Source organism: Embiotoca jacksoni, unplaced genomic scaffold (genome assembly GCF_022577435.1).
Source record: "Embiotoca jacksoni isolate LCO1_2020_lvr unplaced genomic scaffold, fEmbJac1.0.p SCAF_12, whole genome shotgun sequence".
Taxonomy (NCBI): domain Eukaryota; kingdom Metazoa; phylum Chordata; class Actinopteri; family Embiotocidae; genus Embiotoca; species Embiotoca jacksoni.
Genome location: NW_027185252.1, coordinates 18606399 through 18623511, shown reverse-complemented (window position 1 = coordinate 18623511; position 17113 = coordinate 18606399). Strand labels below are relative to the sequence as shown.

General features: G+C 42.3%; 1 protein-coding gene across 1 annotated transcript in view; it reads right to left on the bottom strand.

The window, feature by feature from the left end:
* Positions 1–17113, bottom strand: part of LOC138195642 (serine/threonine-protein kinase 32C-like) — an 85273-nt gene that overhangs the window by 20332 nt on the left and 47828 nt on the right. The window contains exons 3-4 of the mRNA XM_069145262.1: positions 12659–12810; positions 2806–2979 (exon numbers count right to left, since the gene is read on the bottom strand). Coding sequence (XP_069001363.1) covers positions 2806–2979; positions 12659–12810 — 326 coding nt within the window. The remainder of the gene's footprint in view (positions 1–2805; positions 2980–12658; positions 12811–17113) is intronic.

The following is a 17113-nucleotide window of genomic DNA, read 5'->3' as shown; positions in this document are numbered from 1 at the left end:
CAGAATTGAACAAACACACACATGTTCATATTTCCATCCCTTCAGAGGACATTACACTGACTGTAACTCCTACTTGTTATCCCTCAGCTTTAATCACGTCTGTATACTAAACTTTAACGATTTACATTACTGGAATTTGCTTTTTGTCCCCAAAGGAGAGGCAGATTTCCACAATGTGACTGTAAATCGATTTACTGCACATTCCCACAACATTAGCAAAACAAGTGTACACACACACACACACACACACACACACACACACACACACATTGTTGGTTCAAGGAAGAAATGGAGGCTGAATAAGGTTTTTAACAAGGTTCAAACTGTTTTCCAGCCATCTGTGGCACTAAAGCTGCAGTCTGCAGGGATCTCGTTCTTTCACTTACTGGACTGCACACACATCGACTGCTGCACTCAGCATATTTGGACAAAAAGCGGTGGACAGCGAGTCCAGCCTGGTTGAGGATGATGGATGGTAACAATTACTGGAAAACTCGTGTGTGCTATTTTTAGATCTGTACAGAAACGTAAATAGAAACAGGGATGCCCACATGTCTAAGTAAAGTACCCCCCCCTCTCCTCCCCGAGTACACACCAGGACTCAGGGAGAAATGATGTTATATACTATTACATCTTAATTGCTCTGATATTGATTTTAATAGAGTTAGTGGCCCTCTAAAAAGAAGATAATGTGCATTCCTCAACATACTCTGGTCTATAAATACAATATAACTGCTGCCAAATATAGAAAACATAAAGGGGAGACTTTGCAGTCAAAGCAAAACATGACTAACACTTTCTACTATCATCTCTGTGGCGCTGCAAGGCAGCGCGCACTATTCCGCAAGAATAATGTCTGTCAGCTGAAAGCATGTGACCCTAAACAGTGAGGTGAAAGTGGAGGCAGGTGAGACTAGTCAACAGGACATGATGAAGGTGGGAGGAAAAAAACCCCCATCTATACTGAGACGTAAAGCCTGAAGAAATGCACATAAAGCTGGTTGGAAAGGCACTGTGACTTTGTGATGAGATGATCGCCGCAGCAGAGAGGAGATTAGGCAACTGAATACATTGTGATGTAAAGGCTTTTACTTCTATTCATACTGAGGAGTAAATCACAACATTCATAAAGCACCGATGTTTGGAGCTGCAGGTTGGAGCAGCAGAACACAAAGACACCAAACCTCTGGAGTCCTGAAAGTTACCGACACAACCTTGAGCTGATGTACAGGGTTTATTTCCATGCAGGAGAAAATCAAAGCTCTGAACTGAGGTTTGGTTTATCTGATGAAACAAAGACCTGCATTTGGTGTATCTGAATAGTATTGTATGTAGATAATGGATTAAAACACAGTTATAATTGGGAGTTTTTTGGGATAGCAATTAATCTCTGATAAACTCACTGTACACGAGCTTCAAAACACCAAAAGTCAGAGACAAGGTTAGCGACTAGCTGGCGTGGAAGGAGGTGGTGAAGAATAAAAACAATGTTCTTTAGCAGGCTCGGAAATCACAAGAGGACCCGCAATACACAATTCATGCAATTTTAAAGAGCTAGCGATCTGCAGTGTTGTGATACCATAGACTGTGATTTATTACCGTGTTTTCAAATTCACTGTATGCGCCCCAAAGGAAAACTTTGTCACCACATGTTGTATTCAATAAAAACAAGTTTTCAGGCCATTCATCTCCCTTCAATCATTCTTTACTGCAACAAAATGGGATTGTGAAGCTGACAGACTGACCAACACTCAGAAAAATGTGACTGATTTATTTATTGATTTGTATACTAAAATGTCAATACTTAGCGTCTGTGTATTGATACTATAATGCCATGCAAAATATCACACTACTATACTATATCGTTACTTTCCCCTCTGCATTATCTGTCAGGTGGACAGACATAAATGGATGTCTCTGTAGGTTTGCTTACAAAGTCATCAAATCAACTCTTTTAAATGATGTCATTGTTCAATTCATAGCAAAAATATCAATCAGCGTCGCTTTAACTTTTTATATATTAGTATATTAAATTACTTTCACTATGTGGCTTCTGCATGTTCAGGAACAGTAATGTTATTTTTTTTTAACAGTTTTATATTATAGGAGCTCTTCACGTTCAGGTTTCAAGTTCGAGGTGGGCGATATGACCCTATATAATATCAACATTTTTCAGTATACTTATGTGATAATAATATTCTTTATGATCACAAAAATACTTATTATTTGAGGACTATATTATTGCAACAAAACAGGTGCTATAGTTTTATGCCTGCATAAACGTGACAGTTTGCCTTCAAATATTCAGTAAAAATGAGACAAAATTAAAACTTAGTTCTTAAGTTAGTAAACAACAACTGTAACGCCGAGTGATGATATGACATCATTATGCCAAGTCAGATTATTGTCAGCATTACGCAATGAATCTTCTTTTATCCTATTAAAAATTTGAACCACATCATCGTGGCCGATATGAAATGGCACATCCCTATTTCAAGTAATACATCTCTAAATGTAAAAAAAAAATGTTTTCCTACTTTTCTGTATGTCTCGTATTGACAGTGGCTGCTTGGATGCTGCTGCAGCAGGAGTCTCCAACCGGGTCGCTCACAAGCTACTGGTTTAGTACGTGTGAGTGCTGAGTATCAATTTGTTATTGTTAACATCAAAGAAGCTTATTCAGCTGGTTTGGGTGGAGCTCAGCTATGTGAATAAATGTTAAAGTGTACTTTCATTTTGTCAAAGTAGCTTTAGGAGGAAATAAGGTTTGAACTGAAATGAAAGAAGAAGAAGCTGAATTTGTACCTGTGGATGATGTGCTGGTTCTGCAGGTAGTCCAGCGCCAGCGTCATCTCACAGAGGTAGAGTTTGACTGCGTCCTCGCTGAACTGTACGTTCTGCTGCAGGTGGTAGCGCAGGTCTCCTCCCAGCAGGAGGTCCACCACCATGAACATGTCCTCTTCGTCCTGGAACGAGTACCTGGGACCAGTGGGAGGACACGGCGCTCAGTCGTGGTCCGGTACGGAGAGCAAACAACATGCTGCACAAACACAAAAAAGCACAGGACGAGCACACAGACGGCAAACACGCAGTACACGGGCTTGTATGTACTTACATGCGGCACACAAAGGACAACACGCGTGCAAAGCTTACGTCAGCAGACGGGCATGCATGTTCACAAGAACCGACACGAGGACAAACGTGCTAGAAGGCCATGTATGTGTAAAGAACCACCGGAAAACATACTCTGTACATGCATCTGTCTCTGCTCTTTCCCAAAACAAGTACACTGAATCAACCTTTATGCATAATACTCATTCATGTATGTTCCTTCCTGTCGGGCTCTGAACACGCACATTCGACGGCAATGGAGAGAAATCCGTCATTATCCCCATAACATGGTGGGTTTTTTTTAAAGAAATGCAAAAAATAGAGTAAGTTGATGAAGAATTTAAGTCTTTTGCTTGATGTGATTTAATTGAAGGCGGCTGGTGGTCCGTTAAACATTTTTGCCTATCAGGCTTACTAATCGTGCACATCAAATTAAAACACAGCCTCTAAGTGATGGGGGAGGGGGGGATTTGTAACACTTCACCCCACAATTTCTGCCCCAGACGCCGAACAAAACATTAAGCCACACGTGTGAACAAAGTGGTTTTTAGTACTGCAGAATCTAATTTCTCATCTAAGAGAAATAAAGGCGTTATAATTTCTTAATAGGCCCCCCATGTCAATTTGCAGAGGAGGAGGGAAAACAAACGGAGCTTGGCGATTTCTTTCATCAAACTCAGCTTAATGCGGTTGCTACTGAGCCAATTCCTATTTTTTCCCATTTCATCTCTGATATTGTGGCGGTATTACTTCTTTTTATAGCTGCAGGTTTTTCTCTGTATCTTCAAGCTTGGCTCTGAACACTCAGGGAGACTTTCTGATGGGTCCTATTCAGGTTAAATTTCCTGCCTCTCTATAAGTGAGAAAGGGGGCCTGTGTTTGCTGCAGAGAGAAAATCATGCCATCTCATTCGCAGATTGGAGGTTCGGCCGCAGAAGAAAAAAAACATTTGCTGTACTGTCGCCTCTTTCTCTTCCCCTAAAGCACAGCGTAGATTAATTGACGGAATGGCATCCACTTTCATGTGATAGGAGATAATGTGGGGAAAAAAGTACACTGTTGTTTTCAGTGAGCACTAAAACAACACATACAGAGTTTTACCCAGTGGATTATGAGCCTTACCAGCTGGGTATCACGCCAAAGAAAGTAAAACACCTGTTAGTCCACGAGAGGATACTGTGACAGCGCCAAGTTTTGCCTCATCTAGTTGTGAAAAGTACACGCACGTATGACCAGGGTCAATGATGGAGGTCATGTAAAAGAAGTGATAATGTCCTGGTAGGGAGAAGTTTTGGGTGGTTCTCCACATTAAGTAACAGAAGTTAGTAATGTATAACTTGTGCATAACGTGATATATTTATTGCAATTTTAAGTAACTTAGCTGCCAAAACCACATGCATGTACTTGTCATGCTTGAGTAAGGCAAAAGGTTCTACTTAAGCCCTTATTGCACCGGGGGCATTACGAATAAAAAACACGAAAAATCCCAAATACTCGCGGGAAAATATTTTGCATCAAAACACAAGGCACGGCTGGTATTAAGATAACCACGGTAGGAAGACCACTTCAAAACTGTCATAAACATAAGCTGTTTTTTCTTTTAAAAGGACACAGAGATGGTTTAACGTGAAGTTTTGCAGCGCACAGCAGTCAGCCATTATGCAGACAGCTAGACAGGCCGGCAGGCAGCCGATATGAGAAAGACGTTTTGGGAATATTTTGGGTTCAGGCCTGATGATACGGGTGAGCCAACCAACACTGACGAAGCTGTGTGCTCTGTCTGCAAATCCTTCTGCATGTGAGCTTAAAAGTGCAGGATTTGAATGAATACTCTCCACAACAGAAACCGGGGGTGTCACAATACCTGAAACGCATAATGTGATTGGCTGATGCCTGTATTCATGGTGCAAAAGCTCAGAAAAATCGACCTCCTTCCTATGAAACAAATCACCGCTTTTTTGAAGCACAATATTTACGTTCTGTGTGAAAGTACTCACAAGAAAAACAAAAGCTTGAATTAATTGCACGAAAAAAAAATGCCCCGGTGTTCACACCGACACATGTAGTGAACTGACAGGGGTATTAAATGCTTTTGTGTGATATCAGATTGGCCTTACCACATAATTAGTAAAAAAAAAAAATAATAAATCTAATTTAATAATGATGAGCTCAGACAGTGGTTTGGTTTCTTTAAAAAGTTTCTTTTACAAGACTCCCACATCTCCTCCTCCCTGCCACGGCTGCTTTGGCATGCACCCAATAGGACAGGACAGTAGAGCCACCTTTAGTCCATCAGACACAGTAAACCAATCTGCCCTGACCCTTTAAAGATCAGCCACACTATTAAACCACAGAGCGGCCTCAGCAGATGGCCAGCCACAGGATGTTGTTTTCCTTTGGCAGCGAGTCCTGACTGTCACCTTTTTATCACCTCATTGTCACAGTCTAATTCTCAGTATCCAGTTGACAGATGAGCTTCCACTGAGGCGACCCTTGCTATCTCAGTGTTCCACAAAGCGGTCTTCCCAGTCCGCCGCTGAAATATCTGGGTTCCTGAGAGAGAGACTAGTTGTCACTTCCTTCCCCGCTTTCACCGAGGTGACAAGGAGATGTCAGATACAGGCCGACAACTAGAGCATTTGAAAGCACCGCAGCTGACAAGCCCTGTCACCTTTAAGACTCTCACTACGGATGGGACAGAGAGCAAACAAACAATTCTACTCCCTATTTTTTGGGAACACAATGAAATCCACAAATTTGACAGGACTTAAAGTAAAAATAAAAAACTCTTCTTCTGTCTGGGAGTGGAAAGAAATACGGATGGAGGAACTGTAGGAAGGAAATTGAGACTTATTTATTGAAGAGCGCTTGTTTGGGAAGATTATCTGAAGACATCCATCACACCAATTTTGTTTTATGGCACTTACTCTGGTCTTGTTCACAATGGTAGAAGGTAAAGGGGGTCAAAATGCTTCAGCCAAAGTGTTTGTCAGGTTGTTGGTTGACAGTGTTTTGAGACTTTTCAAAAGCAAAAATCCAAGATGTTCAGCGGTTTTACATATAAATTGCTCTGGTGTGCAGAGGTGACAAAATATGAAAGGAGAGAACATCGCTGTCATGATCCCTTTTTTTTCCTTTTTCAAGCAACTTCTGCCGTCACTTTTCATGTGCAAAGCCAAGAACACAGCGGGCAGCAGAGTGTGTCGCCTGGCTCTGCCCACTATTGACAATAGACAATAGACAATCCTCTATGGCGTGTGGCCAGACTTTATCTATTCACAAAGTGAGATTGGGTCTGGTAGTACCAAGCTAGAGATTGTGTTATTGCATCTCACCTCTCCCAGGTGTTAACTCTTTGGGCTACAGAAGTGGTCAAACAACATGTCGAACGAGCTGGTTGGGTCTTCACCCTAGACTGAAGTAAAGTAGTCCCAACGGTTGCTTCTCTCCTTCGTCTTTTCCACCGGTATTTTCCTGGGAGATCCAAAGGTGTTCCTCAGCCGGGGTTTAAGATCTACAATGCTCTGGGTCCTCCCTCGAGGCTTATCGCAGGTGGGCATGCCCAAAATACCTTTGTAAGCAGGTGTCCTGGAAGAAGCGGAATCAGATGCCAAAAACACAGCAACTTTTAAACAGTTCTACTCTGAGCTCTTTGCTTTGCTGTTCAGGGTTTACGGACTTCACTATTTTGTGTGGACAGTAAACATTTGGAATAAATATGGGGATGCAATTTATGGGGCTGTTATTTATATATTTAAGATGTTTTTTTCTCAGCATTTGCCAGAGACAATAACAGCAAACTGAAACTGACAATGTGCATTTAAATATAGAAGTAAGCGATATGCTGTCATAAAACATGGAGCCATTTCATCTATTGACCATATAATAATATGGATTGATGAAGCTTTAATAGTTTTATATCTGCGGTACAGCCGTTCACGCGCTGGCACGCTGCATTGTTCAATCCATAATCTCAGCACTCACCCTCTGCACTTGTGATGAGCGTGTGGCTTCATAATGTTCACAGAGGAATTGTATGCCACACCGTTGCGTGTGAATGAATGCCTGGCAGATATTTGGGGCCTGGGGAGAGCTTTTACGGTCCAAAACCACGAGGAGGCCATGTGGAAAGGCCAGGACAGGACTGGGCTGCGACAGTCACAGCAACTAAGAGAGGAAGGTTAGCCGGCTGGAAGGAGTACAAGGAACAGGCTGAAATAATCAGGCCACAGTGACAAATGAGTCCAGGGAGGCAGGGAGGAGAGAGGGAAAGAGGGGGACAGCGCAAGAGGAGAAACAGTTTGGAGGAAAAAGCGAGAGAGAGAAACAAGAGCTCGTGATTTTGTTGGCCCGAGCTGCTCCGCAAAGTTTCAAATGGCCTACATAAAGTTGGTGATAGAGATGGCTGGAGCCGGCTGCATGACTCAATCACAGACGTGCTCCTCGGAGGATTCCTGCAACAATGGTGCGACTGAGCGTTGCCTCCAACCAGTCGCCTTAAAACACAACACCTCCGCTGGCACGCTTTCACAAAGTGCACTTCGAGAGCCATGTCCTACAAAAAAGTTCTCCTTTAAAAGTAGAGTGGAGGGCAGTTTCACTGAAAGTCCTTCAAAGCTGCAAAGTCCAGCGCAGAATAATCTGCAGAGGTGCAATGCTTCATTAGAGAAACAGACTTCTGTGCTTTTGGAAAAGATCCCATATCTTCCCTTTTATGAGGATGACTTAAGGCTAAGCCCCCTCACAGGCCTTGTTATAACTGCTGACTGGGGGTGTAGAGGCTAATTTGTTCCATAGTCTCCCAAAGCCTTGTTCCATCCAGGCCTGAAATCAATATTCCTAATGGAGGCTGAAGAAAATGGGGCACATCCATCCCCACCTCTCCTCTCGCTTGCTCGCTTTCTGACTCTGATGAAGGGACGGATGGTATGAGGAAGGCACTATATAACCCACTCTAGATGACTCACCCCTGTTTTGATTTTGCAACCTTTCAAATAATTTAAGTTGATCCCAAGGGATGGCGAAAGCTCGAACTCTTTGAAGACATTTGCAGCGAAAACCCTAACTACCCTCGATGCCCTTCGACTCTCTTTCCAACTGAACTTTGGCAACGTCCATTTGGTTCATTACTCACTGGTGAGTCCTTCAGGGAAAACGAGCTGTTTGATAGTGATCTGTGTTGATATAATGCTTAAGGGGAAATCTTGTTTTTATAATGTTGTAGTATACTGTGCAAACCAGGGGAATCAAATTCCGTTCTACGTCCTACGAGCGTTTTTTTCTTTTTTCTCTTTTGCTGAGTCGGGAGAGGTGACCCCTGCACGCTGGTCTTCCAAACATTACGAGGGAAAGACTGAGTCAGCGTCTTCTCATGTGTCCCATGTGACAAGGATTTGTGTGGATTTGGTGTGTGCAGCGGATGATAGTTAATTTTCCCCCCTCGAAGGTAATCCATTCAGTGTACCCTCAACTCCTACACATCATTTCCATGCAGCGAAGGGAACGCTCGCAGCATTTAATGTTGGCTGCAACTTGACATCTGCCCGGCTTAAGGGAGCCTTCTCCCGGGCTGATGGGATTCGGTGTGGGCTTTCACAAGGTTGCTTCCTAATGAATTTCTTCTGAAGCTATAGACAGAGCTGCTCAAAAAAGCACAGCAGAACTCAGGATGTCTCGATGTAAGAGGAACCCCGCTTCTAGACACAAAGTGTGCCACAGTGTGGAGGAACGAGCTGGAGGAAACCTTACAAATCCTCTTAGGCTGCACATCTCTTTTTTTGACAAAACAAATCAATGCCAAATACTTTCTTAGTGCTATCTTGTGCCCACCTCCTCTCCCTCCCCCCTCCTCACTGTGATTGTGGGAATCATTACCTCCTCTGACAGCTGTTTGGTGTATTTTCCAGCATTCCCTCTGACTCTGGTTGACTGGCTCTTTGCTCCCTCCTGGCACTTTATCAATAGGAAAAAAAATGCTCCTATGAAGCTTTATCAAAGCTGGCGTTTCTCATGAGATGCATCCTTTTTTCCTGTTTGTTTGCTTTTGAGAATAGGCAGTTCCCAGAACCCCCAGCTGGTCCATCGCATACCCATTAATAATGCACTGAAATGCCCAAATGCCAGGCACCAGAAACGGTAAAAGCTGTGTTTGACAAGGCTATGGATACTGGCAACTGTCTGATCTACAGGGGACTGATTAAACAGTATACAAACGCAGAGAGCCAATTATTTTCCTCGTTGTTATAAAGAAAGACAGACGACGTGAAGATGAAGCTGAGCTCTCATCAGTCCTATCTCATTACCTGAGACGTTGTCTCAAGCAGCAGCTAAATGAAGCAGACGGTTTGTGCAATGCATACAGGTGCAACACCTAACGATGCTGTCACGCACAGATGCTCACAAAGTGTCTCATAAAGTGGGTCAGAAATAACAAACTTACTACAGACTCCAGCTCTAAATTGATTTTCTTTATGTCTCCTGGTGTTCTGCTCTCAGGCTTGTCAGGCTAGAAAAATCTAAACTTTTGCTTTTATTGTACATTTTTTGTGCACAGAGAACACCCGTCACAGTCAGGCTTTAGTCCCCAAAGACGATCTTTAAAGCAGTTCTGTGTGAATCCATTCACTTAATGAGTAACTGTAAACTAGATTTGCAGTCAGACTATAGGTTTGCACAGGCAGGGTATTTAAAAAAAAAAAAAAGCATCTTGGAGCAAAGTTAGTCTTGGAGACACATTTTCTTACTCTGTCTAGCGGCTTGGGAAGAAAGTCTGGTGATCGGAATATTTCAAAACACCAACACAGCTGCCCGAGTTCAGGGCCTCGCACAGTAACAGCTGCATCCAGACACAGCTGCTTTTAACTCGCATATATATCTTGTCACGCAGTCTGATGGCAAAAGCACAAGCATCTCACCTCCTGCATCTTCCACTATGATGCTTTATATTGTTATGCAGCTATTCAAGAGGGCCAGGCTTTTCAGGCAAGACAGATCATGCAGATTTTCTATTAAACATATTGATGTCGAGCAAATAAAGATACAGTATATTTCTTTCCTTAAAGGAATAGTTTATCCCAATTACAAAAACAGGACGTGGAAGCAAGTCCAATCACACCACACAATTCAGAATGAGAGGCATCGACTTGAAACGTTCAAGGAGCCAAAAGCAAATAAATGTTCTTTGCTTCAAAGTGGTTGTTTAATCACACATTTGTTTGCAAGCTTCGGCAAACGCCCACCTGCAGAAAGAGAAAAGAAAAGGGAGGTGTCTGACCGGTCCCAGATTCTCCCTGCAGCACGAGGCAATGACCCCAAAAAAATTCAGGTGGAGTCATAAAGAAGGACGAGTCCTGCAAAAGATGTAATGAGTCGCACAGAGTCAACATCATGGAGTGTGATTCGGGTTTCATGAGGAGAGAGAAAACACTGAGATGGACTACAATGAATCCACAGGGGAACTATGGCAACTCGTCCAAGATGTTTGTAACAACTTATCTGCCAAGTGCACGGAACAAATGTGCAAAGATGTACCGGGAATAACTAGGAGTGCTTTAAAGGCAGAGGATGGTCACACCATTGATTTGATTTAGGTTTTCTGTTTACTGCACTTTACATGAAGTTAATTGATAGATAAAAACTATTTTTCAAAGTATCCTCCCTTGTGCCTACAACCGACCTTTAGTGGTATTTAGACTTGATCGTTCTGGTTTCATTCATCTGGACTTTGAGATATTGTCACATCTGATTCAGTGGAAGTGACTGGAATTTTGTTTGTGGCGCTCACACTATTTGTAAAAAAAAAAAAAAAGACAGCAATGTTTCATTGTTGAAAACAATAAATGGTAAAACTACTCTAAGAAGAAAGAAGAGAAGCTGCCAAAATAAAGTGAGCCCTGTGGTTTATTGAGACCTGAGGACTAGCGGTTTCTTCATTTTGATGTAATTTTTGAATGCTGTGAGCAAAAGTGACAGAATTCAAGACCATCCACCCCATTACCTATACAGTACCTGCCTTATCCTTAGCAGAGTCAGAGGCGACTGGAGCCTATCCTAGCTGACTTTGGGCAAAGCCAGGGTTCACCCTCAATAGGTCATGAGCCGCTTGTGAGATAATAAGCTCTCTGTAAAGTAAGCTGAAACTATTATAAACTTAAATAAAACTTTAAATTACACGTCAAAGACACCTATGAGAATGTGTGGACTATCTTAAGTAAGTCATTTCTGAGAATGGGACCAGTGTAACTTTGATCTGGTTAAGGATGCGGTTGCTACGTGCTGCCGGCCCTTAGCGGAGCATCTCGAAAGCAGAGAGAGGAGGTGTGAAAATACTCATTCCCACGTAGCTGCAATGATACAGTTCAGCATGTTTGTCACTAATGGGCCTTCGAAACAGTGCTGGATGCATAGTTATGAGAGAGAGAGAGAGAGAGAGAGAGAGACAGAGAGCGGACCAGCACATGGAAAACTAGCACACAGAGGGCTTTGGCAGCCGTACACTCCTGCAGGGAATTTGAGAAAATACACAGGCCGCCTACTGTACGCTCATTAAAATACCCTCAGTTTGTTCTAGTGGAGGAAGCAACAGCATCCTGCAGACTGGGGCCGCCCAAAAACAGAGTGGTTAGAGTGTATAGCACAGACGTGAATGCAGACAGTAGTGAGTCCCTGGTTCAACCACCAGGTGGGTGGACTTCACTGTTGGTCATTTCCCTGCTCTGTTTTCCTGTACCTGTCTGATGAAGGCAAAAAAAAAAAAGCCCAAAACATAATCTAAAAAAAGAAGAAGAAAAACCTCCTGCAGATTGAACTTAAATTATTTACAATTTGCTGGAGGGAATAAGTCCAGGACACAACTTTGCCGTGTTTCCTTTCGCTTGCTCTTCCTACATAATCAATTCATTATGCAGCGTGCAAATAACAAAATATTCTGGCAGCGATTGTTCATGGAAGATCAGCACGTGCACTATCACTCTACCAATTACAGGGGAGTAAAGTGCTTTGTGTAATATGCCGTGAATGCCGTGCCAGGTCCCCAATTACATTTAGAAATGTGTCCCGCCTGGAGATGAGCGTTGAATAATGAAAGCAGCCTCCGTTCACCCACATATCAGACTCCAGGGAAGACTAAGGTCATTTCAAACCACAGTAATTATCAAATGTGTGCTTCATGGGCTCCGACTCAAAATTAATATCCCAAAATATCTCCTGTGTAAATTGTTTCTTAAGTTAATTGCTGTTGGTTTCTGGAGGAGAATTTGTTTCAAGACTTCAATGAAACTAAAAAACTTTGTTTATAAATATATATATATATATTTTTTTTTTTTTCTTATCACTGAGTGCCAGAAAATAAAGTGCATGCAACACCGGGAACATAACATTCACCAAGAGTACGTCTATTTCAAGGCCCCAGCAGACTTCAGAATAAGCATGCACTCGCCTATCGGTAATCTCTCGGGGTGAATATACGAGATGCACAGACAGGCAAAGCAGGCGAGTGACACAGGCAGCAGCAGACCACACTGAAAGTGTAAAAACATGGAATAGTCACCAGAGATTAACTAAAAAAACATGTTCAATTTCCTGTAGGATCTCAAGCTCTCTAAAGACGTTTCGGACCTCATCTCTCTCTATGCACTGCTGTTTGTTCATGTACTTCATGGCGTACATCTTCTCCGTGTCCCTCTTTTGCACGATGCATACCTGCAGAAAAGAAAAACACAACGGACAGAGGGAGGGGGGGGGGGGCAGAGGGAAAACAAAATTAGTTCGAGATGAACACAAAATCTGCACGTGAAGTTATTAAAAAAAACAAAAACGATACACATATTTAAATGAAGACAGGTGTAACTGCAGGGGAAGAGATTTAAATCACTGCTACGATGTCTGAGCCAGGTATCAGCAGCACACATGCGGCCACGCCGCTATGCAAATAAAAGATGTTTTCAAAATAGCCCACAACAAATTAACAACAATTCAACTTCACAAATTCCGGAACTTTCAAGCTTTACATTCTGGAATGTTCAGGCAATTCATAGTGTCTCCGCGCTGAGCGGCTCTAATGAACTTCACGTTCGAACGCAGAAGTTTGTTTTTTCACAGGAAGTGGCTTGCGAAAGGTCAGGAGCTGGACGGGGCCTTCGGAGAGGTCGGAGTCGTTATAGTAACATTAATGTCCACTGTCAGTAACAGGTCTCCTGAAGATCACATTCAAGTGAATTTTCGATCATCATACAACATGAAACTCTCCACAAAGGGATGACTTCATGGTCAGTGTGGACAGAAGGAATGAACACGGCAATCAAAAACACACCTGGCGCATCTGCACCCTGTTAAAATAGAATCTGATCTACCCTTTAATGTGTATTTAGCGGCTGTCTGAGAATGAGGCGAGGATCTAATTTGCATGACTGCTGAGTGGGGATGCCACCAACACTCCACGCTGTCAGTAAAACGCTTAAGTGGGCCACAGGGAAAACACACATTTACTGTAGCTTCGGAGTGGACACAAAAAATGTGTTAAGCTTTTGTCTCTTTAACCCGACTTCGTCAATATCACGTAAACAAGAAGCCGGGTTTCCGTATTGGAGGGGGGGGGTTGAAGGAACGACAGCTGCTTTGTTTGCGTGGTAGTTTTAAGTTTTTCTGGCTTTTTACAAGAGCGCACGACAAAGACTTAAGACAGGGAGAGTATCACCGTGGCAGCAGCAGAGCAGGTACATCATTCCTCATCCTTGTAATGCATTCAAGATCTGCCGGCCTCAGTTTAAAGCTCCGGTGGGGGGGGTCGAGTCGAGGTGGAATCTGATTACCAACCACCACATTTAAAAGTGTGCTCTGGTCTTCCTCCGTAACTCGATTTCTTCCAATTACATGGCTTCCTGTGTGCATGTAAACATCAGGAATAAAAAATTAAAAAAAAAAAAAAAAATCACATGATGATTCGCTGTCAAACTGCTTCAGAGACAGAACCTAAGCAGCTGCTTTGGTCCTGAGAAGAGTCCCCCACTTGACCACCCTGCGGAGCGCTAACTGCTAAAATGCCTCCCGCTATTTCTGTTGCACACAGCAGGCCTGAGCTGGGATTGAATTTTTCACCAAGGACCTTCTCACAGGTCTCCTCATTACAGTCACATTCAGACAGATGGCTGTTTTCCACAGCACTCTGGCCCTGATGCACTGCAATGAAAAACACCCATCTCGGATAGTCATTTCCTTATTCATTCAGTTTTTAACACGGACGGAGAAAAAAAAATGCCAATGAGAAGAGAAATCCTCCCCGCTTTCATCCAGATGGATGTCTGTGCAGCTGTATGCTTTGAGGTTTTCCATGAATATGATGATACCATCTTGAAATGAGTTGTTTCGAAATGCAGGTGTTTGCTACGTCCACAAAACGTGCACGTCTTACAAATAAAGACAAAGACAAGGCTCTGCTAACATCGATTTTTCCATCGCAGTGAGGATTTTTCCACTTGATTTCATGGGAGAAAAAATATTTTAAGAGTGAACAGCAAGCTAAATGAGGTGTTAAAATAGACATTATGTGAACAGTGACAAGAGGAAACCCATTACTGTGTAAAACACCATCTATTTAATTGCACTCATGGTTTCCCCTCAAGCACAGAGCTCAGATGTGTGCCAGGTCTGATTCGACTGCCTCTCCAATTTCTTTAGTCTGGATCTCCTCCAAGTTCAGATTTCCTCAACTTCTGTCACTTTCATGAGCTCATCTCAGCAGCAATTCATCAAATCTGTTCCTTCTCCTTCATAAGGTGTCAGATTGTACTGAAAAAGAAAGTGTCACCGTGGCCTCATAAACTAAACTCCTGATGATCGAATGCTCGTTGATTTTATTCGATATGGCTGAAAAATCTAACTAGCTAATATTTTAAAGTTATATCCATTGGTTTGTTAAAAATACTAACACTGTCCAATATTTCTAAGGTTGCAACAGAAAAAGTCTTTCAGGATGAGGGATAACTGATGTATTTGGCAAATGTAACACGGTCTTGTGCAGCATTAGCTGAACCCATTTGTGAACTCAGCTCTGCTTCTGCTACTCTGTGAATCAGGAACTTCAGAAGTATTTGCAAAGCTGAGAAAGCTGACATTTCCCTGATTTCCCTGGAAAATACTACACGCTGGAAGTTATAACCATGAATATGAATTATTTTTGTTTTTAATGACATTAAGGCGAGGTTGGCGAGTTGGCGAGTCCCTGTTCCACTACTCTCTGTAATTTCATTCAGCATTTTATTGATTGTTCGTTCTAAGACCAAAAAAAAAAATGAAGCATATCCTGGCAATACTCTAAAACACATTGGCACAAGACATTGCTAGTTGCTATAAGAATTGAAATCCTCTTAAAAAAAAAAACGACTTTCATAAAACCATCTCTTCCAAAGTTATTTTTCTATTTTCTAGCTGTAATCTTTTGTTACCCACCCACCCATCCACCCACGTTTTGAAGCCTAAAGTCAGATATTTTGGCTATTTCCATCTTGTTTTTTTTTTTACAGACAGAAGTAACCATATTTGGATGAGAGCTGGGGAGGAGGGTACTGAACCCAAAGACACTACACCGGCCACATATAAGCAATCTGACTTCACCCCACACTTGTCAATCAAACCAGCCACGCCCCCAAACATAGCTCTCTTTGAGGCCTCGTATGTAATTAATGATGGAGTAAATCTAGTGAAGGACACCATAATGACTGTACTGGCCCTCTCCTCACAATCCCACTCTCACGACTGCCTTCAACTTTGACTGACAGCTTCCATCAACTCCATAATAGACAGACAGTTTGCCCACACGGCGGCCGTATCACTACGGTATTCAAAGAAAATAGGTTGGAGAGAAGATGGGAAGTGATAGGAAAGGAAGGAGGAGGAGATTATAGCAGAATGAGGTTTTGTCACTCCGGTCTGAACGGTATGAAAATAATCAATAAAATTTGTTGCAGGGAGATGGAGGATACAGGGACTGGAGGAGCATGTATCTTTATACTGTTGAGTTGAAGAACCAGAGGAGGGCCAGTGCTTCCTTTGGTTTCCGCCCCCAGACTGTCAATAGTCAGGTCGATTCACACAAGCAGAACTCAGTATCACAGATATTATCAACATCATAGTGAATATCAATCATTGAACAACTTAATGTCCACTGGTTTACACACAAACACATATTCCTGTACGTTCTAAAGAAACTAAGATGTTCAACACAAACATTTGAAAATTCTTAAAATCAGCAAAAAATATGACCTAATACCAGATCAAATCTAAAAACCCTTTTTCTTGGATTTCAAGTTCAATTTCAGTTCAGCCTATCCCCATAACTCCTTTTTAGACTTTATTCTTTTTTTTTTTTTTTTTTAGCCCTGAGCACGATAACATGTAGCTCCAGGCCCTCCCTTTTTCCATCTCCCTCGTTGAGCAACACACAGACCCAGTTTCTGTTTCCTTTCAGCCAGGTCAGTCTGTACCATCTGCACTGAGCTAGAAGCTACATAAATCCTGCAACTAAGAATCACAAAGGCCTTCGACACAGCTTCATCACTCATTTACTATTAAGACAAATAAGCATGTTTTCCTCATTAACCCATTATTGCAGGGAATAAGACACATTTAACTGGCTCGGGACCTGTTAGTGAAATCTGTATGGACAGCTGAGAGCAGTAACATTATTCAGTCGGGCCAAAGGTTACATTGATCTAACAAGCCAATCGCAATCCACTACATGCTCCATTTAAATATGGATTTTTGTTTTCCTGATCATGTTTGCATGAGTCGACCTTTATCTGTTGCTATTCTTTTTAACAGATCACTGCATGATAAACAGATATTTCTAGATTTTCTTCACTCATGATCGTCAAATGTAAAATGCCAGCGTTTCCCAACCTATCAGATATCACACTGGCAATCGTCTCCCACTGGTCTCGACTTATCTGGAATTCTCAGAGGCAGGTCAGCCGAGTGAAATGATGACTTTTTAAAAAGGATTTATTCA